The sequence below is a fragment of the Rhineura floridana genome, chromosome 6, assembly GCF_030035675.1.
Source record: "Rhineura floridana isolate rRhiFlo1 chromosome 6, rRhiFlo1.hap2, whole genome shotgun sequence".
NCBI lineage: Eukaryota > Metazoa > Chordata > Lepidosauria > Squamata > Rhineuridae > Rhineura > Rhineura floridana.
Window position 1 is genome coordinate 83560144 of NC_084485.1, and position 22488 is coordinate 83582631.

Here is a 22488-nt window from a genome sequence, read left to right on the forward strand (position 1 = left end):
AAATTGGGGCTGTGTAGGTGCACTGGTAGTGGGAGGACTGGATTGGCTCTGCCAGTGCACCTGCACAACCCCAGTCTTGTCACTGTTCTGCCCCATCTCCTCACTGTCCTTGTATGCGGCAGTGATGCCAGTGTTGGGAGGGCGACTCCATAGCCTTGCACCAGCTGGTACTGAGCCCAGGAAGGGGTGTCGCACAGAGTAAGAATGGAAGCACCTGCAGGAAATTGTTAGCATCCCACCCATCATCTGGACTAGGGTCAGGGCAGCGTTTATTAACCAGTGATCTCTGAATAAGATAAACCTTTGACGACAGGCAGAATGCCAGGCAAGTAGATTGAACTGGAACTGCTGTAGCTCTTACTTTCTTTCTGCTGCCCATGGCTTGCTGTTCGAGCAGTGACCCCTTTACTCACTGAAGTGTAATAATAAGCATGAGGCAAGTGGACTAACTTTCAACCACACATGCTCAAGGCACCATGATTTTTCATTGTCACAATTTTTCACCCAGAATTTTCTCTGCACAGAGACAGTCTGGTGTAGGGAACTTGGGTTTTTTGTTATCTAATGTCAAGCATCCAGATGCAGAGATGCTGATAATTTCTACAAAGTAGCAGCATTGTTCAGCTGCTTACAAAGCTGTCTTTGAAGCATTTCAAAGATTTGAAAATAGAATCTGTTTTTTTCCTGGCTTGTGCAAATTGACTGCAACACGACAATGCAGAATGCTTTCTAATTTCACGGGAGTGTTCTACAACAGAGTGCTTCATAAATATTGCTTTGTCCTCTCCAAGTGCAAACTGCATTTTTCCCCTGGTGGCTTCAAAGGAGGGAAGTAAAGCTTGTCAACTGTGTATCCTTCATTTTTAAGCTCAGCTTCTTTTGACTCTACAAGGATTTTATTTCAGTCTGGTGACATCAGGGTCCTCTACATGCAAGCATTTAATTGTGCAAGGCACATTATCTAGGCTACCAGCTGCTCTTGCAAACCAATTGCAGCATTGCTGAATACAAGCTGAATACTTAAGAGAGAGAGGTACCAAATGTGTGGGAATGTGGAGGAACTAATCAGACTGAGAAACTTAAAAGGGGAAGACATGAGGCTCTAAGAAAGAGAAACAGATGCCTGTCTTTTAGGACATTATTCTTCTTCCTTAATACAACACTCTGGGCCGGCAGTTAAGAGTCTGGGCCCTGTCCCTTGGAGTGGTGAACATTACATAGGAGAAGAGTTACCTGCAGAAGTAAAGTTTAACTGTCTCCGGGAACCTCTTAAAAAGTAGCTAAAGTAAGATGATTCTTCTAAGCCATTGGGACACGTCATCCATTAAGCACAATTCCAGGGTCTGATAGTCTCAATTATTCCTCCTGGAATGAATGCAGAACTACATAAGCAGGCATGCACAATTATAGGACACACACTGGTCACATGCATGGATCCTCAGACTTTCCAGAAGTAACAGGCTGTGCCTGGCAACGTAGGAATTTGTCTGTTATTTCCTTCTGTTCTCTCCTGCTGCTGGATGAAGGGGGGAATAGAATTCTCCATCAAACAGGAGTCAGCTGAGCCATGAACACTCTTGCCATAGATAATCAGGAAGCAGCCTGTTTCTTGGCACCAGTCTGGGGACCAAGAGATTTTTTAAAACCCCACTGAACTGCATTTTTTTTCAAATGATGGTTGCTTGTCTCAAAGGTGCTTTTGATGCTTATTCTTCACCTACTTGTTGCTGAAAGTGGTAGAAGGGCATCTGGGTTTACTTAATAATTCATTTTAATTTTTATTTCTCTCATTTGGGGTTGGTTTGCACATTAGTCAGCCTGGATATGGGTCTAGTACAATATGTGTCAGACTATTTGCCACCCTGGTAATGCCTGTCCAGTAAGCCTGCATTAGCTATGGCCACACGTATAGGCATTTTGTTCATTCTGGGAGAAAGGTAATCGAAGAGGATGTTTTCTGTAGCCTTGCAATCATTACTCTTGGATCCTTTTCTGTTTTAGGTTGTGATACCTGAAACTGCTTCACATAACTCCTTGTTGAGTCTTCTTTGAAGCTGGAGGCATATGTCCTTTAGCTAGGTTTAAATTATGTCAGAGATATTGCATGTCTTCTGCAGCTGAATTTGTACAGTATGTGTTCAATGCCTGGAATGAAGAATTGCCCTGTTTTAAAGAGATGATTTCTCTCTGCTTAGACATACTAAGGGAAGCACGCAAGAAGAGCTGGGTAGGGATCAGCACCGGAAGACTGACAAAATATGGAATGTGTTTCATCCAGATTGTTCACTGAGTCTAGGGGATCTTTACATGGCAGATTTGGGGCTTCAGCCTAAACTAGTATGTTACAAAGCTCTTGTCAGCCCAGAAGGGACTAGCACTCACCGTTATCCAAATGATTTCTAGAGCTGCTGTGTTGAGAATAAATGACTGACAGCACTGGAAGTGTCATACCTATCATGACAGCTTGGGGCTGAAACATTATCCTCCATTACGTTTGGTCTTATCATTCCTTCATTTTGGGTAGCTCATTATAGGCTGGGGCGTTAACTTGCAATCCCAGTCTGCTTGATATTTGGTTCCAATGCCCCTATACTGGAGTAATGTTTGTTCTTTGTTGAAAATACAAATGTGAAACTACTGCAGGTCTGGTTTGTGTTAAGACACTGTTTTTTGTTTCTTATCCCCCTCTTTGTGGGGGAAAATAATACCTGGGTGGAGTGAAAAGGGTTAAGCTTTTTCACCTCTATGATGCCTCTGAACATGGTTTCTTTTAATAGCTGGGCTTCTCTTGCCACAGGTGCACCAGACCCCACCGCGGGGGCCAGCATTGATGACGAGAATTGCTGGCATTTGGACGAGGAACAGGTTCGAGAGCAGGTGAAGCTGTTCCTCTCCCAAGGAGGGTACTATGGCTCTGGGAAGCAACTCAATTCCATGTTTGCTAAGGTGAGGACTGGCTTCCTTTTTCCTTCCCAAAAAAATCTGCACCCATCTAGCTTGAAGCTTTATATTAGTCCTGCACTTTGCAGCTCTCATCGCTGGGAACTGCAGAAATCAACTTCTGGTACAGTATTTTGAAAAGCACATTCCTCAATTCTTTCTGGAAAATGGGCAGGCATGGTTTAGATTGTATTCCCTGATTGGCTGCTAGGGGCCAGAGCTATTTTGTCACTAAATATGTCCTGCCAGAAGAACATAAATGAACTGGACTTATTTCTATACTATGAAATAAATAGCCATGAAATGGTATGGGAACTGAGGAGGTTAGTTGTGTTACTCCGCCCCCATTGGCATACCAAACTCATCTGTGGCATATCCCCCCCCCAACACTGATATCTCAAGTGCCTTATATAATGTAGGATGTTCAGGTCATTTTGAGTGTGTGAATGTGTATGTATTATACATATAACATACAGATACCTCTTCCCCTGTTCTAGAAAGCTGTGGGTTGACAGAGCCCTTAGTAGCTAGTAGAAATAAAACTGAGTCCAATTTCTTGTATGTGTTTAGTGAAATTATAAAATAGATTGTGTTGCAGTCCCATAGTCCTGGTGCTGTGTATGCTTCATCTGGCTAGGGAGTGTTTATTGTGTATGTGTCTGTTGAGGGAAGGGCACTTGTGATATGGATAGATGTCCCAGTAATTCAACATTATAGATATAAAATATTGGTATATTAAGATTGCATTTAGACATAATGATAAAGGCTAGTTTATTATTATATGAATGCGCTTCCTCATCCCCTCTCCTCCTCTGGTGAAGGCATAAAGAAGAGATTGGAAGATTTTTCTTCCATTTTCATTTAACTACAGCTTAGTTTTACATTTGAACCCTAAGTGTGGCTAATCTTAACTACAGTTTATTGAAACAAGCCAGCTTCATAAACCTTGATATGAAGCTGACTTGTTTCACTTATCTGTAGTTAAACTGACTACAGTTTGTCCAGGTTTGGACATAATGCTAAACTACAGTTAGTTTAAAAAAAAAAGGAGTGAAAGACTATGATCTCCTAGTGGCCACACCCGGGAAGGAAAAGGAAGGAGAGCTGATGAGTCCAAGGCTCATTCATGTAACAATAAACCATAGCTTAATGTTAGGTTTGAAAGCAGGCTAACAGGCTTAATGACCTGCATTGACTATTGAATATATTTTAATTAAAACGTTTTCCCCTGTTTTATATACAAAGAGGCTGAAAATACTTGCACAAGCACCTACAAAAATGTTTTTGTAGCTCTCAAGGTTTTGACTTTGCAATCTATTTAAAATCATTGTTTAAATTTTCCTTTTTTGTTACCATGAGAAATGAATTCCCAAAATCTAAGTGGTATTTGACCCATTCTGGAGGGGATGTCCCCCCCCCCACTAAAGCAGGGGTGGCTAACCTTTTTCAGCCTGAGTTATGTACTGAGAGTACTGTAGTAACTCTCCAAGGACTGCATGCCAGTGGTTAGTATGGCCAAAGTGGGCAGAATCAAAGTGACCATTGCACAATCACATGCATGTATGCGGACTCACCGCACATACAGACGCACAAACAGACCCATTCACATAGGCACACACAAACATACTCAGATCTCTCTCTCTCTCCCCCCCTCTCTCTCCTGCTGATCAGCAGAGAAGTTGTTCTTCTCCCAGGGCTCTAATGAAGAGAAAAAACACTGTCTTTGATTTTCAGAGAGCAGAGCAAAGAGAGCAGTTTTCCATTGAAACACTGGGTTTGGAGGAGCTCCTCCCAGCCAGTGCTGCGAGGAGGAGGAAAGCCCTCCACTTGCAAAGGTACCTCTTTGCAAAGGTTCCCCATTGCTAGCTCTTAACTCTCAGGAAAGAGGAAGGAGCACCTTTCCTCAGCGCTAAGACCTTCTAGTAGTGGAGTTACACCAGAAGGGGAAGAGGCATCTGTGCAAGGTAAGTTGAAGGCAAGTGGAAGAGAAGAGTTGCCCAGTTTTGGCAGAGGGCTGCTGGGTCACTAGAAGTGGCTTTGCAGGCTGGATGCGGGTTCACCACTCCTGCCCTTAAGGATCAGGTTTGCCGAATGAGGGTGTTTGTAGATCCATTTTTTTCAGTGGAGGGTTGAGTAGCCTCAGTGACACAGGACCTTTTACCACCTTTGGCTGTTATATCAACTGCAGCCCTGTCCGGGCAGAGATAGCCTTGCTATAATTGGTCATGCTCTGGTAAACTCCTACTTGGGGTAAACACACTCACTGTTCTGCCAGTTCCAGTGCATCTCCACCTCTCTCTTCTGAAAACATGGCCACACAATGCTAGTCAAACCCCACCCCTTTTTACTGTAAAACCTGGTGGGAGTAGCTTGAGTTTGGTTTTTTTAGTTCACTTCTAAGAGATTTCACAACTGATCAGTGGATCAACCCGTTCCCCCTCGAGGTGTGGCCAATGGAAATGCTTTGCTGTAGGCCGCTAAAGTGTTCACAGTCCTGGATTACTGCAATGTATTACATAAAGGACTGCCTTTGAAAACTGCTGGAAATTTCATCTGGTCTAAAACATGGCAGGAAACAGAGACCAGCCAGTGGTTATGAACATATTACACCAGTGCTTTAATATCTGCCCTTGCCGCCAGTCTGTTTCTGGACCCATTAAAAGTGCTAGTTTTAACCTTTAAAGCCCTGAATGGATTGATTTGAGGTTACCTGAAGGATCACCTCCTCCCATATCTACTTGGACCTCAAGGTCATCTTTAGACACCCTTCTCTGTGTGCCTCCATCAGATGAGGTGCAAAGTGTGACTGCTGGAGAAAGGGCCTTTTTGGTGGTTGTGCCCTGGTTATGGAATGACCGCTTCAGAGAGGCTTGTTTGATGCCCACGTGATGGCCCTTTTCAGCACCAGGTGATGATACCTTTATTTTTCCAGACATTTCAAATTCTTTAGATCTTACAGAGCAGTCCAACTCAGGGGAAGCCAGCGTAAGTTGCGCTGGAGTAAGAGAAGCCGGCGTAAAGTTCCATTGCATCCAGTGGCCATTCAGGAGCCTCTGGGTTGGCTGAATGCCGGCTCAGCCAGGAGCTGCGCACATAGACCAGAAAGTAAAAGCCTGCTGTCTCAAATACCCCTACCAGGGAGTGAGCCCTCTCCATTGACTTCTATTGCAATTATTTTCTTATACTGACCTTTTTCCAGGCATAACTTTTGCCTGGAGTGGGACCTGCAGGAGTGCTCTGATCATGAGTTGGACGTGGCCTAAGCCCTCATCTTGGCCCTCCCCTGACATGCCCCTTTTTTGGGCCTTAATGTTGGCTTGTGCCAGCTCCACTTGCACCAGTCTTGGCTGAGTCTGGCTCAGCTGGGCTGAGGGTCTTATGCCAGCGTAGCCCAGCTGAGCCGGGACCCAGCCAGCTCAACTGGAGATCTGCCACATCCAACTCCCCTCAGACCAGGGTAAGTGCAAGTTAAATTATGCCCTTAATAGGCTTTTTAAATGCTGTTTGATATGGTTTGTTGCTGGTGGTTTTTTTCTCTTCTATTTTTTATAATGATAATTTGGGGGGTGCTTTTTTATCAAATTATGGTTTTTTAAATTGTATAGTTCATTGCTCAGAGAACATTAGTTATTGGGTAGTATATAGTCCAAATGTTGTTGGATAAATAAATACAATGTAAAATCACCTAAACAGCTACTTGCTTTACAGATTTTTCCTTCTTGTTCAATCAAAGCAAAACGTATTGGACCCATGGATTGTATTCAGCTAAGTCCTACTCAGAGTGGAGTCACTGAACTTAATGAACCTAATGTAGTCATGTGTATTAACTTCAGTAGGTCTGCTCCGAGTAGGACTAGTATTGAACACCACCCCAACATTATTGCATTCTTTATTCTAAAGTACACTAGTCCATGTTGCTCCACATTTTAAAATATCATTGCCCTTTGTTCTGGAGCATTGGAATTTTGGAAAAATTATCTCAACCTATATTTTCAAGCTTCCAAGGATAGTGATTTCACACTTTACTTTGATAACCTGTTCCGTAGCCTAGATAATATTTCATGTAATATCCTTCCTTGTACTATAACCCATTCCTTTTCCTGTCTTGCAGTAGGTTGCTAGATCAGCAATGATATTTGAAATTAAGCTTGTATTTAAGGGGATGTCAAGATATTGTTGTTTCCATTCAGAAATTAGGAGGAAAATCTGGAGTGAGAAGTCTGTTCATTTAGCCTTCAGGGATTTTCTTTCCCAATTCAGAGAAAAGATAATACACTCCTTCCTGATAGTTCTCGTGGTCTGAACCACCAACTGCTGGGTGGTTTGAGGAGGAGGATGTTTGGAGAGTCAATAACCCATGTAGCACTCAGTCTGCATTATAAATAGGGAGATCCTGAGTTAAGTGAGTTTGGAGGAGCAATGACAGACCCCACTTTGACAGCATTGGGATGATCATATATTAGCTTAATAAGGCAAAATATGAGTGAGCCTTTTGGCCATGTATGCATCCTCTTCTTTTTACCCTTTGCACAAGTGAGCAAACAAACCTGGAAGTCTCCCATTAACTAAAGTTTCCCATTTCATCTGAGCAGGGAAGCAAGTTGGGAACAAGCCAGGATATTAAACCATAATCTGAAGTCAGCATAATATCCTCACTTGTTCCAAAGGTATTAACCATAGTTTTCCGGTTTGAATGAAATGGGAAACTATCGTGAATGGAAGACTTCCTAGTCGGTTTGCTCATGCTGTGAAGGGAAAGCTTTGTTCATATCTTGGCTTATTAAGCTAAGATATAATCATCCAAGCTCTCCTATTGTACAGGTCTTCCACGCTGCTTCTCATACTTCCTGTTTAAATATTGCACTGTGAAGAATGAAGCAGAATCACCCTAACAAAGGAGACAGAACCTAAACTGCTCTGTCTGCTTGTCTCTCACAGGTAGTTACATAAATGAGGAATGAGGATGAGATGAAAGATATGAAATGGTTTTCAAAGCAGGAATATCCTAGGAGTGGATAAATGGCTGATTCCTTCTGGTGAAGTTAGTATATGCTTACCTCTTGATTCCCAGGGAGAGACCTCCCACTCTGGATTGTCCAGCCCTCCTTGAATAGACTTAAGATAGAAGGGGTTTACTTTTTAGTGATACATCTTCACAGCTATTTAGGTAGCATGTTGACCATCCTGTAGAAGTATATAATTCTGCTGACATGAAAAAGTCATCCTTATCTCTTAAATCCATTCCCCATGTAACTAAAATAGCACCTCTGTTCCTCCTCTGCCTTAGGTCCGCGAAATGCTGCGCATGAGAGATTCCAATGGAGCCAGGATGCTGACGCTAATAACTGAACAGTTTATGGCAGATCCACGGCTTGCTCTCTGGAGACAGCAGGGAACAGGCATGACAGACAAATGCCGACAGCTCTGGGATGAGCTGGGTGAGTTTCCACGTCTCTGCAGAGCCCCATTAGGGAGGTCAGTTTGTCCAACAGTTTGTGATTGGGAGAAGCTAGAGGGAGTCCTTGTAGAACACAAATCTGACAGGCTGCTGGAGGTTTGCTGGTCTGTTCTGAGTGGGTGGCGTCTGGGGACAGTTAGAAACTGAAAAGAGCTAGAAATTGGCATTCTGTAAGGGAGAGAGTTATTTTGGGGAAAGTTGTTTCAAAAGTTAATTTCCCCCCTTCACATTTAGGAACGTCATCTCAGGTCCAGAATTATACCAGGCCAGACTTTGTCCCTCGCCTAGTATTCTCTCCAAGGTCTCTGACAGAGGCCTTTCCCCATCATTTGCTTGAGTCTTACTTAACTGAAAATGCCAGAGATTGGATGTGACACCTTTTTATGCTCTAAAACCAAGCTATGGTTCCTCCCCAAGATTTTATCCCCCCCGCACACACACAAACACAGTGTATATGCTTGTCTTGGAATTTAATTTCTTAGTTTGGACAAACTTTTGTCCTCCCATACCTTATCTGCATTGGAAATGAGTAATGCATAGAGAGCTAGCTTGCCTGCAGGCCACAACTTTGCCTTTTAGCAGCCAGGGTAAATGCCCGCTACTACTAGTTAGTGTAATAGAGGCCTATAGGCTGACTTGCATACAGCCTGTTTGAACTTTGCTTGTGACTGAAAACTGGGGAAGAGATTTATACTAGAAGACAATCTGTCATAGCCTTTCATTTGGGAGATGGTGGGTGAGTTTGGATGTCATGATAAACCATGGTTTATCTTGATGGGAAGAGTTGCAGTGAGACTTTATTTCTCTCTCCCTCTCTCTCTCTCTCTCTCTCTCTCTTCTCCTCTGGCAGGGCTGCAAGGAAGAGATTGGAAGCACTTTAACCCACGGTTTGAAGTTGACTTGTGTCTAACAAACCATAGTTAAGAGTAGCCATAGTGTCAGGTTTGGACAAAATGACAAGTTGGAGTTAATCTAAAACAAAAGTGAAACTTCCAAACTCCCCTTTGTGGCTGTGCCAGTAAAGTAGAGTGGAGAGTGTGTGAGCTCAAACTGGTTCATTCCTGTCATAACAAAATTTATCAAATAAACCATGGTTATGGTGATATCACAATGCAGCCACTATCTCTTTCAGGGCAGCTACTAAATATCCTGCAAGCCAAGCAGCCTGCTGTTTCCATGGGTCAAACTGAGTAGTGTTTGATCCAGATTCGAACTAAGAATTCTGCAGCAACTCAGGTCTGAAGTTCAGCAGAGTTTGTACTGTTAGCGATGATGAGGGGGAATATTGTTAACAGGCTAAACCCAGCACTGTAATTAATCTTTAACGCGCGCGCGCGCACACACACACACACACACACACACACACACACACACAGAGAACAGTTCTGTGTAAGGAATACCAAATGTGACCCTCAGTTTAAATGTGTATATTTCTATTTATGCTTTTGGCCAGGATGGCAGTAAAAGAGGGAAATGAGGGAGCGGTTGGGGGCGGGGGGAGGAAAAAGGACTGAAAGCCATGGAGCAAGGAAATCTGCACCCACTGACCACTGAAGAGAGCTCTAGAGTCGAGACTCCAAACCATCCGCTTTCAGAATTTGTATCTAATTCTTTAGCATATATTGCCTACATGTTTTCAGACTTTTCTTTGCATTCATAAGGGTATCTCTGCATGTCAAGGTTTGTGCCAGATGCAGCAAAATACAATGGAGATAACACTTAATGGGTGGGAGCACATGTTTTTCAGTCTAAAACAGCCTGAGTATCTTTATGGAAAAGAATAATGAGGAATAAAGGAGCTACTCTTTGAGCTTCTGATTTAATGTCTGCATTATACCTTTTAGATATTTTGCAGATTGTCATTCTCTCTTACATTGGGGTATCCAGACAATTCCATCCCCTCCTTTGGCTACCATGTCTATTGGGACTGTGCGGAACATGGTTGCAGAGTGTTGCAGGTACATATTAAATAATGCTCATGACATCAACTTAGTAGCAAACAACATAAGCTGCTTCCCCACCTGTTGTGCCATAACCTTTTTTGGAGGATGAATGCTTCCCCGCTATATCATTGCTGTAGGGGATTCTTGTCCATCCAATCCTTTAAACATAGAGAGAAAAGCAGCAGCAAGAGAAGAGGGAGAGGAGGGAATGTGTGAGCCAGAGGCCGTCAGTGTAATACCATGTCATGGTTTGTGGATCAAGGCTGCCCCCGCTCCACTCCTGCAGGAGTGCTCCACTATACCATAAACCTTTGTTGTCTCTTCTCTTTTGACTTTATGAAGTATTTGTGTTCCTTCTCTCCAGAGATGGAGTACACATCTCTCTTTGTATGGCTGCAAACAGCACTGGATTATTGCCCCTTGGCGAAGCAACCATAACTTTTTCCATTGTATGACTGGCACCTAGAAAATGGAAATGGACTGCCTTCAAGTCGATTCTGACTTATGGCGACCCTATGACTAGGGTTTTAATGGTAAGCGGTATTCAGAGGGGGTTTACCATTGCCTTCCTCTGAGGCTGAGAGGCAGTGACTGGCCAAGGTCACCCAGTGAGCATCATGGGTGTGTGGGGATTCAAACCCTGGTCTCCCGGGTCTCCCTGTCAGCTGGAGTGCGGCGGCTGGATCTCCCCATGCTACAGCTGATCGTGCTGTAGGGTGGGGAGCTTCCGTACTACAGCTGAGTAGGGCCCCACTTTCTGGCAGTTTTCACTTTTCGATGGGGGCCTGGAACGGAACCTGCCATATGAGTGGAGCCCTATTGTATTCTGGAAAGGTCCTAAAGTTTTACTGATCTTTGCAGGAACAAGCTGGCTTTCCTGAACCACACGTTTTCAAATTCATACTGAATTATGAAACTTCAGAATCACCACCTAGCTTGTAATTTGACCGGAGATCTGTGTTGAGCATAAAAACATAACAAAAGGAGCCGAGCAAAGGCCCATCTGATCTAAGAAACCCACATGCAGGACATGAGCACTATAGTCCTCTCCTCCTCTTGTTCCCCAGCAACAGAGTATACACCTATCCTGTTCCAATTTCACTGGCTGCCTGTACACATCCGAGCCCAGTTCAAAGTGCTGGTTTTGACCTATAAAGCTCTATATGGCTCAGGACCCCAATATCTTTTGGAACGCCTCTCCCAATATGAACCTACCTGGAACCTTAGATCTTCCTCTGAGGCCCTTCTCCAGGTCCCTCCTCTGAGGGAGGCTCAGTAAGTGGTGATAAGGGAGAGGGCCTTTTCAGTTGTGGCTCCCCATCTATGGAATATGTTCCTGGTGAGGTCTGCTTGGCGCCTTCATTGTCATCCTTTTGGATGTTTTATTTAATACACTGCCAAACCTTCCTGTAGCCATGTGGGTGTGCTATTGCTATTGGTTTTGTTGTTTATTGTTATGTTTTATAGTGTGTTTTATTTGTTTTTGTTTTAACATTGTGTAAGTAACTTGGGGACCTTCGGGTGTCAAGCAACTACTAAATCTAACAAATAATAATAATGATGATATTTAGAGGCATGGTTCAGAGAAAGGAGTGTTTTTATTCTTGGAAACATTCAGACATTTCTACAAAGCTGAAGGGGCTCAAACAGTGTGTACAGATTATCCTGCCAGTTGAAACACAAGAGCAAAGCTAATATTGTTATTGCATGAGAATCCTTTGAGCTTTAATTGCTGCAGTGCACTACTATTGAAGATTAGATTCTAATTGTGAAAAACAGATTGAAAACAGTTGGACTACAGCTTGACCTTAATCTCTCTGGAGACTGTTTGTGTTTCCTTTGTTTACCATTGAGGATTGGACTAGGTTTGGGGGGGGGGAGAATAAAATGAGGGAAAAATAGGCTTAGTTCAGATGTAACACAAAACAAATAAACCTCAGGCTCTTCAAGCTCCAATTACCTCCCACGCTTCCTGGTTTCCATAAACTATAATTTGCCATATTCTTTGGACCCATGTCAACAGAGGGAGAAGAGGGAATGTGTGAGCCCAAGGCTTTTTCTTGTAATGCCAAATCATGGTTTGGGATTATTACATCTGGACTTTGTGGTTCTCTTTTTGAACCAACTGAATGGGTTACAGAACAGGGGTACAGTGGTTACTGCTGGCCTCTTCTTATGACAGTGGAGTTCAAGGTTCCTGTCCTCAAGAAACATCTGCACATTGCGGAGTGTATTTCTAGGCATCTTCTCTGTTCATGTCAGTATCAGTAGTGAAGTCTGTGGGGGTCTAAGCTATCATTCTGTGCAGGAACAAATGCTCTCTCCATCATTACATATATTATTGTGGAACTCCTCACAGGCTTCTGTGAAATCTTCTCCATGGAAAGCTACTGTCTTAAGAGAAACATTGAAAAAGTTGCCCTTTCCTAATCTATTATCATCTTGATAAATTATTTTTAAGAATTTAGCAAAAATAAATTAGCTTGAGTATATTTATGCCTACATGAGAGAATTTTTGAGAAGGGGAAGAAGATTATGCTAATAATTTGAGTTGTAACATTTTATGGAAATTTATTTAATAAATAAATACATTGGTAATGGTGTACTATTTGTATTTTGAATGAGAAGAGCAGCTTTTTTCAAGTGCAGATAGAGTGCTTAAGTTGAGGCAATCTTTTTAAAATGCATTGTGTCCATTAAAAAAAAATTAAGAGGGACTATTGCTCATTAATAGAGCACATGCTTTGTATTCATTCATAGAGATCCTAGGTTTCATATCCACCATCTCCAGTTAAAAAGTACACAAAGAACTCTGCCTGGGACCTTGGCTGCTTGGCAGATCAAACAATATTGAAAGATGGACCAGCGCTGGAAGATGGACCATGATAGTTAATGGTTGACATCAGATTCGTATTTAGAGATACATTCATGTGTTCAAGATGATGTGGGGAAATTTAATTTATTTGAAATGATATGGGGAAGCCAGTTGTGCAGTGACATAAACAGCAGTATTGATTACTAGGCATTTTAATATATTCACCACTTGGGCTAATTTTAGACATAACCATCCTCATGTGAGCACTGCTGGGTTCTTTTCCATGGTGGTGCTCTCTGTGAAGCTGTAACATTTAAAAGCTGCGTAGAGTCTGCATATCACTCAATCACTGGAAAGTAATCTGCAAGGAGAGGTGTAACTTATTCACATTAGATAAATAAGTCATAGGGTGCCTGTGCACACCACCACTGCCATCACCAAGGATATGCCAGAGCTGATGTTCTGTCTGCACAGGTGGGTAGTGCACAGGACAAGGAGCATTTAAATATACCACATTAGGATATACTTTTTGGCAGCTCTAACATGAATGTGATAACATTAAATGTGGCCCAAACTCAAGCAAGTGTCAATAATGTTAGTGATATTTCATAAGTTTTCAGTTAGTAGAATGAAACTTATTTAAATAAAATGTACCTATGTTTTGAAAAGGGTGGGTCTTCATAATTCAAATGAGAGCCAAAATATTTCTTAAAAATTGTTTAAACAAAGCTTAGTCCCATAAACCACGGAGACACGCCAGGCATCCTTGCCTACCACTGATTGCAAAGGGAACTTAGTTTGCAGACTGGGCAGTTCTGTACATGCCCAGAATGTTGCAGAGTAGTGAAATTAGATATTTGAGCGTCTGAGTGAGCTTTGTGTATTTGAATCTTTGTTAAAGATTACACCTTCCCTGAAATTAGTCAGACAGAGACTTTAAGCTTTAAAATAAGAAATAACTACTTTATTCTGGAAGTACATAATTGATAGGAAAGAGTTCTACATCTAGTTAACTAGCTAAGTTGGAGATGCAAACACTAAGCCTAGTGTTTGCCCTCATGCTTGGAGGAGAGGGAGAGACAAAGAGAATATGTCTGCTCTCCCTCTCAAGAGAAAGAAAAAGAAGGAAGGAGACTGGAAGATGTGGTCAACATCCTATGCATATCAGTCTAGCAGGAAGGGAGAGTCAGCAGAAGATCACAGGATAGGTATTAGCCTAGCAATCAGGTGGTCTCCTCTCTAGCAACCATTTTAATCCCATGCAGCCTCAACCCATGAGTTTGAGTTGAATCACATGTTCCAACACAGAACAGAGCATCAATACCATGTGGCAGTTTTTCACTTTTGTGCTCTGAAATGATGGTCCGATCTCAGCAGCAGGCTATTTCACATCTAGCTATTGTTCAGCACACAATACACCAGTTCTCATTCCATTTCCTTCAAAGTGTATCCATCTGGATCTGTATCATCAGGTGGATAACTATTAGCTTGTTTTGTATTGATACTAATGGTCTAGCGGTTAGGATACTATTGAGCATTGAACATGTGCCAGATTTAGGTGCTCAAGGATATCTTGTTATTACTACTGGGAGGAAGGGGGGGATATAAATGTAATAAATAAATAAATTCTTGCATGCTGCTTAGAAAGCAAACATGGGCAACTGTAATCTGATCTGCTTCCCTGCTTGCTGAAGCAAGGCATTTTAAGCCTCACCTTGGTGGCAGATCCTGCATCACATTCATATGTGGTTATGGCTGATTCGCATGTCACAGTAAGCTAAACTATGGCTTATCATGGCTGTGCAAATATAATAATAATAATAACAATAATAAATTTTATTTATACCCCACCTTTTGGCCAAAGGCCCTCAAGGCAGCTTACAAAAAAAAATAAACACAGATATGAAAATACAATAAAAGCAATACAATTTAGAAAAATTAAATTAAATAACAAATAACATTATCAATTATTGGCACCACCAAGAAAGAGGAGGGGGTGTTAGCGGGCGCTGATATAGTTAGCATAGTCATATGCTTTGACTCTTGGAGAGGAGCTTGCACTTGCTTTGCTCCTCTCTGTTCCTTTTAGCACAGCATGGCAGCAAAGCCAAGGTTTGACTTAGCATGTTGTCCAAACCTGGGATTATGGTGAAGGATCCTCCTCCTTCACCTCAATCTGTCTATCTTCATATTCACTTATTGTCATTTGGATCTAATTCATTTGATGGATGAATACATTCAATTAATCCTGCTGTCATTTTTCTGCAGGCATAGAATAAGTCTTGTAGCTCTTAGGGAGATGTGTAGTCTGTTGGTTACCTAACTGTATTCTTCCACAGTTCTGACATAAAAGATGCCTTAGTCATCTATATGTTGACACAAATTCTGCACTAGGACTCCTGGATTATCTGCTTCAACATCTGAACCAAGTTTTCTGTTTTCATGGTGTCCCATACTGCAAATGTGCCCATTCATGCAGCAACTTACTCATGGACAGGCGAAAATTCTGTGAAAATTCTGTTTGTATTGATACAGGCAGGGGAAAGGCATGAGGCCAACCAGCTTTTTTCACACTGGATAACCATGATGATTAATAGTTAACATCAGATTTCTGTCTAGACATATGTATCCATCTTTGTAAGCTGAAACTGGAGAAAAGGAACACCTAAAAGAAATACGTCTAGTTCAATGCAGGAGTTTATTCTTCGTACACAAGTTCACAGACATTTTGGGTTGATTCTACAAGTCAGCTGTGCTTTGTGGGGGAAGCACTGCATATTCACAGATGTACACTATTGCATTTTGTGTGCGCAGAAGAGCAGTACAGTGTGCGTGTATATATATAGTGCACAACAAATGAACAGCAAATATACATTTATTGTCCAAGAACATTTTTCACAGAAGTCCTTGTCTTTATCAGTGCTTCAGGGATAATTGAGAGCTGTGCAACACTAGTGGGCTCTGACCAGTGTTCTGCATTAGCTACATGTTGACACAAATTCTGTGTAGCTGCTTATCCTTTTTTCTGACAATAACTAGTATCACATTTCAGAACATGGCAATTAGAGAGTGGTCTGTCCCGTCATTCACTTCCAGCAGCCTGAGGTTTAGATCAGCTGTTTCGTATAAACCCAAAGGATAGTTTAAAAACCTGCCACCCAGGAGCCAGATCTGTGAATTACTTTATGCTGAGCATCGTGGGATTCTCCAAGCCCTTTATCAAAAGAACTGACTCTTTGAATTGGCAGTGCTGGGAAAGCAGCCCTGCTGCTGGCCATTGAACTCCATGGGAGGATTTGCTGGCTGGGAGACTTCAAAAGCCAGATCTGTAGAAGTGCACCTTTTTCCCTGTATGAGGAAAGGGAAAGAGACTCTTAGAAGTTCAAGCATGGCTGCGCCGTATTTGTGGTTGGGCCCAAAAAGGAAATGCCAGGAACTACCCAAGTAGTTTCAAGCTGCTGCTGTTTAGTATGCTCTGGAGGTGAAAAGGACTCCTGCTTAGGCTCCAGAGATTTGTGGAAGAGCTGCTTAGAAACAGGGCTGGAAAAAGAGACTCTGAAGAGGGAAAGACTGACAAAACAGAAGGGACAGGCTATGATTGCTTTTACCACCGGATAGTCCACATCTGTAACCTACCAGATCTGAACAAAGCTCACCAGTCATATATGGAGGCTCACCAAGTGCTTGCTTGGCAAAGTCCCATTTTTGCAGACAGACAGGCAGCAAGTACAAGAGGTTTATGAAGCCCTTGGTAGCCCCAAACATAGCTGGTGGACTCTGTGCAGCTTAATAGGACATATGTTATGCAGGCCTGCTGTAGTCTCTAGCTGTGAGTGGAACTGGTAATTTCCAAGCCAGCAGGAGGAGTCCCAGCCAATGCCAGTTGTGAGAGAAGAGCAGCTTACTTAGAGCTGTGCAAAGCTCAAGATTAGCTCTTGATATAATGATACCTTTTCTTACAGCTGTTGGTGAAAATGCATGCAGGTTTTCAAGACACATAGAACTCCTGCAGGCTGTGAAATTGGCCCAATCAAACATATAACTCTGTGTGTGTGTGTGTGTGTGTGTGTGTGCACGTGTGTGCACGTGCGTGTGCATGTATGTTTTTGGACCAGCATAAACAGCCTTCTTTCTTAAACCTCTGCTAAAGAGTTTTCATTTAATGCTGAATTCTCTTCCTTGGCCAAGATGAGATGAGTCCCATGTTCTGTGCTATGGGACCAAAAGCTTGACACTGTTTGTTGTAATATGGTGCAGTTGACAAGGTCCTGCCCTTGCATGTAATTAAGAATAATGCTTCTTATGAAATGGACTACAGTCCACAAAAACTTATGCCATAATAAATTTGTTAGTCTTTAAGGTGTTACAAGACTCTTTGTTTTTAACGAAGAGGCATTGTCCCCTCTAGTGTCTGTTGCTTATTGGCAGGGGTGGCTAGCCTGGGGCCCTCCAAGTGTTGGACTGCAGTTCTCATCAGCTCCAGCCAGCATGGCTGATGGTGAGGGATTATGGGAGCTGTAGTACAACATCTGGAGAGCCACAGGTTAACCACCTCTGCTTTATGGTGTATGTTGAAGGCTCTATGGCTGTACTAGGTGTCTAATCTTTACCTGGCTGATAAATAGCTCATGGGAAAGAGAAGACAAGGCTGTCAGAGTGGGATCTAGCAGGCTGCAGAGCTTCCTGGTGTGTTAATAAGGGGGTGTGGGGTAGCAGTCCGTTTAGGGGCCAAAACAGACATGATGAGAGAGATCACTGAGCAAATCTCTCAACTTGTGCTTTAAAAAAACAACAACAACAACTGCAGGTGACATTGATTTTGAGCAGAACAGTGGAACTGGGAAAGGGGGTGTTTAACTGTTTCCCCCATCCTGTTTTCCCAATCTAAATCATTTCTCAGAGCTGCTGTTATCCCAGCTGGAAACAAAATACATGTAACTGTACTATTCTCCAATGGGGCTAGCTTCAAAAAGAGGATTTAAATCAGAAATGGGGGGGGGGGAGTTACAAACTTCTCCTACAGCATTACTGCTCTGATCAAGATCAAAATCCCCTCCTATAACTACTTTCAGTGTTGCTGGTTTTGTTTTGTTTTTGTTTATATTTAACAAAATGCAGTTATTTAACCAAAGTTATATACTGCTAAGTGGTCCGATTATTTATTTATTTATTTATTATGAGATTTGTTAGTCGCCCATCTGGCTGCTTGGCCAGCCACTCTGGGCGACGTACACGTTAAAACAGTATATAAAACAGTTAAAAGTTTAAGAACACAGTAAAACTAGCCCGTTCCCGCTATGTACCTACCCGTTCACTACGCTTGACATCGAAGGCCCTTCTCTGGGTCCCAACTCATAGGGAGGCCCGGAGATCAACAACTAGATCTAGGGCCTTCTCAGTGGTGGCCCCCGAATTATGGAATGCCCTCCCAGACGAGATACGCCTGGCACCTTCTTTGTTATCTTTTCGGCGCCAGGTAAAAACCTACCTCTTCGCCCAGGCATTTTAAACATTTTAAATTTAACGTTTTAAATTTAATATGGATTTTAATTTTAAACTCAATGGTAACTCTATTTCATATTTTTATCTTGTTTAATGTTTTTATAATTGTACTATATTTTTCACACTCGCTCATATTTTAATGTGGTTTTATTTGTTGTACACCGCCCTGAGAGCTTCTTGCTATAGGGCGGTCTAAAAATGTAATTAAATAAATAAATAAATAAATAAATAAATAAATACTGATAAAGGGGGAAAGGTGGGGAGGGAGGTGGAGTTGGGGTTACAGATAGCGGTGAACTCAGCCTCAGATTCGGTCTTTTGCCTATTCACATTATGCAAACAAGTCTGTATATGGAGTCCAAAATACCTGAGTGCCTACTTGCTTGATGTCACCTGCAAAGTGTTGCTTTCTCTTTTACTGCAAGAGCTGTCAGGTTTTCCGACCATTGAATCATTGGAGGTGCAGTACGCTTTCCATTATTGAAGTAAACAACCTCTTGGCCACCAGAAGAGTATGTAGAGTCCAAATGCTCTGGCCTTCCATCAGTTCCATATCACCAAGATGTAATTATGCACAGCCTTACTCAGCATTACTCTCTGTTCCTTGCCTGTTCTGCCCATTCTGGTCTCGGCTTTGTTTGACAGCTGTGGCAAGATCACAGTAAGATATGTTGTGCCAGCAAGGTGCGGTGAAAAACTTCAAGTTTCTTTGGAGTAGTTTTGGGAAAGAATATCATGAACCTCTTGAATGCAAATCGGCTGGAGTACCATGGCAGATGAAACAATGGCCACTCTGATAATGGTTTTATAAAGCGGAGCAAACATATACTGGGTAGAAATCAGGTTATCATTTGGAGCTTCTTACTCTTGGGCTTCCTGCAGTATTTTAAAGCAGGCTTTGATGTGCAGTTCAAACAGGAGGTTTGTCCTGGCAGATCGAAATAATCTCAAGTCATTGTCTCTTGATTTCCATCTCTTAAGAACACAGTGGAGTTTCACTATGAAAAAAGGTTAACTTAATTATTTATTTGCTTTTATAAATTCTCTCTCCCAGGGTTCATTGGATTTCCCTGAAACAAGATGTGGATGTTTCTGAAACTTTTTCCCAGGAAAGGAAACCGGGGGGGGGGGGAACCTTGTTGCATACATATCCCAGATAGGCCTGAGTAACTCTTCTTGCATTTTCCCACTTGGTTCATTCTTACAGGAGCCCTGTGGGTGTGTGTTGTGTTAAATCCACACTGCACACTAGAAGAGAAGGGATGTTGGCTGTGGCAGCTCCGGAAGTGGGGAGATTTGGATGTCTGTCCTCTGGAGGATGGGAATTACGGCAATGAACTTCCCAACATCACTAGTGCACTTACTCAGAGCTCCAATCACAGGCAAAGTAAGTTGGGGTGAGAGTGTTCTGTCCTCTGCCATATAATATTTCTCTGTTGGATAGCCCCAGTGTTATAGCAAGTCACTGAACAACATATGACTTATTGTGCACAAATGTAAAGCTTGTTCAAATGAGAGAGATTGTTGCCTCTGCCTGTCAGTTGAAGTATGTGGAAGTACTGTATGTGGATAATGTTTACAGTATGGAGAGATACATTTCTATCAATAGTAGCTTCTTACCTTGTTCTAAACTATGCACATAAGACATATTCTGATTAAAATGGCTCATTGAGGAAAAACGGAATCTGGTCTGAATTCTTTGAGCTTTTTGAATACTGGCTTTTTGGTTTCTGTTTCTGGGCATCTCTGGGCATATTTCCCTCCTTCACCTCCTCCTCTCTCTTGCTGTCCTTCTCTTTATGTTCTTCTATGTTTGCTGGGTTTCGATCATGGGATGAATGGTTATCCAGGGAGGGTGGGTACTGCCATGGGATTGTTTGTTTTGCATTTTATTATTAACAAGACAAAAAAAATCAGTTCAATTAATATTTTCTGTGTCTTCAAGTATCACGTGTGTTGCTTTGTACTGTGATCAACCTCATTTGTATGGCTGGAATTTTAATGCACAGTCTGTAGAAGAACTATTTGGTGTACTTTGCAGTATTGGGGCCATTGCAACCATCATGGAGAGAGGAAACTGCATCGTGTTTGTAGGGAATTAAGCTCTTCTGAGCTTAATTGGTTATTAAAAGCCTCCTGTCCTCATACTGTATATACTCCCACAGTGTGGATTAAAAACCCAAAGCTCCTTATCTATCAGCCACCCCACCCCCCGTCCTTTGGCCCCAAATCTATCCCTAAATTGTACAGCTGTGCAGATTGAATGCATGCTGATCTGCCCTCATTAATTTATAGCAGTGGTACAATCTGGAATGTTTGAGTCTTTGCTTACCAGTCCTGGTGTAGGTGGGAGGGGATATGTTAGACATGAATGGTAACAATTTTCTAGTGAAGACTTTATTTGGATATGGCATAAAATATTAAAAACCTGGTGGCAGGAAGCCAGCAGAAGGCCCTAAAATGGTGCATTTTGGCATGGGGGGGGAGGAGCCATGGGGGGGGATTTACGCAAGATCCTCCTTGCGTCCAGACTCCTCCTCCGGGTCCCAATCCCCCTTCAAACAGACTGCAGAGTAAAAGAATTTTAAACATTATAATTTTTTAATTTTTTTTTAAATGCCCCATTGTAGCCTGCATGGAGTGCATATTCCCCAGGAGGCCCGTTTGTCGGAGCCGGTGCTTCCCAGCTGGCTCATGCACATGGCTCCCAATGGAATCAGAGTTCAGCCGGGGCGGCAGCTCCCAAGCAGGAGGAGGATCCTGTGGAGCTTTCCGCCAGCTCCTCCTCTGCTAGCCCCCACTCCGCCAGATCCCCAGCAGTTGGGTTGCTCTGTTAGTAGTGTCTGGACTTTTAAGGAGCAGTGTTTATACTTACCTGATGCTGATGGTTGCTTCACAAATGGTGCCCTGTCTTCAGCGTGCTCTCCGCAACATTTCAGCCAAAGACTGATTTGCAGTCTCACTGCCCTTCGGGTTCATGTGAGCACTTCAGTGGTCAGACCCGTTATGGCAAACACTAATAAAGCTAATGCAACACACATGGGACATTCTGTATGTTTTGTTTCCTTATAGGCTCTTTAGCAAGGCCAAGACGCACAGTGTTCACTCGTGCCATTGAAGGTTGTGACCTGCACTGGCAGGATAGCCACCTCCAACGAATAATCAGCAGTGACTTCTACATCTCTCCCACTTACCAAAGGGAGGGTGAGGGCCTCCTCTTTAACTCACAAGGACAGCCTTTGTGGCTGGGTAAGCTGTTACTTTTCTTGGTAGTAGCCATTATGCCCTTGTTTTTAGTGCACACTAGTTTAAGGATTCCAGTATGCTGAAGGAGGAATGTTGTGTTTGCTTACAAAAGAGGTGGAAAATTATTTGGTAGAATAAGAACAGTCTCTGGTAGAATAAGAACAGTGCATATTTGCATTTGCATCTGTGGTCACCCTAGAAAAGAACACTTCACCTACTCACCTTGCAGAACCTGAGAATTCATGGCATCTAATCATTTCCTGTGCAGAGTTGGGTTCCCTAAAAAGAAGCTCATGTCAAAGACATCTTACCTGGTCTTTGTTTGTTCCTTTTCTTGGGATACCTTAACTTAAAACTTTCTATGCTGTACAGTAACTTAAAGCAACAGTGTTTTGGAGAAATAGGCCAAAGGCTATAATGCTAACAAAGAAGATCATAACCTGCCTGATACTAAACTAGATTTTACATCTGTGGTCCCATCATGAAGTTGCAGTAATGGCTATATAGAAAGAATATAGTGTGACTGTCATATAGATTAGCAAGGCCAAAGCCAGGATAGTCCACATTTCTCACAGTACAGAGCA

The 22488-nt window shown here is 42.5% G+C and overlaps 1 protein-coding gene across 13 annotated transcripts in view; it reads left to right on the forward strand.

The window, feature by feature from the left end:
* ZSWIM5 (zinc finger SWIM-type containing 5) overlaps positions 1-22488 on the forward strand; it is a 170125-nt gene that overhangs the window by 135211 nt on the left and 12426 nt on the right. For 12 of the 13 annotated variants that reach the window (XM_061632780.1, XM_061632789.1, XM_061632785.1 and 9 more), the window contains 5 exons: positions 2798-2946; positions 8228-8378; positions 10243-10356; positions 19866-20045; positions 21731-21907. In XM_061632780.1, the coding sequence (XP_061488764.1) occupies positions 2798-2946; positions 8228-8378; positions 10243-10356; positions 19866-20045; positions 21731-21907 (771 nt within the window). The remainder of the gene's footprint in view (positions 1-2797; positions 2947-8227; positions 8379-10242; positions 10357-19865; positions 20046-21730; positions 21908-22488) is intronic. The other variant, XM_061632781.1, reaches the window with a different exon arrangement.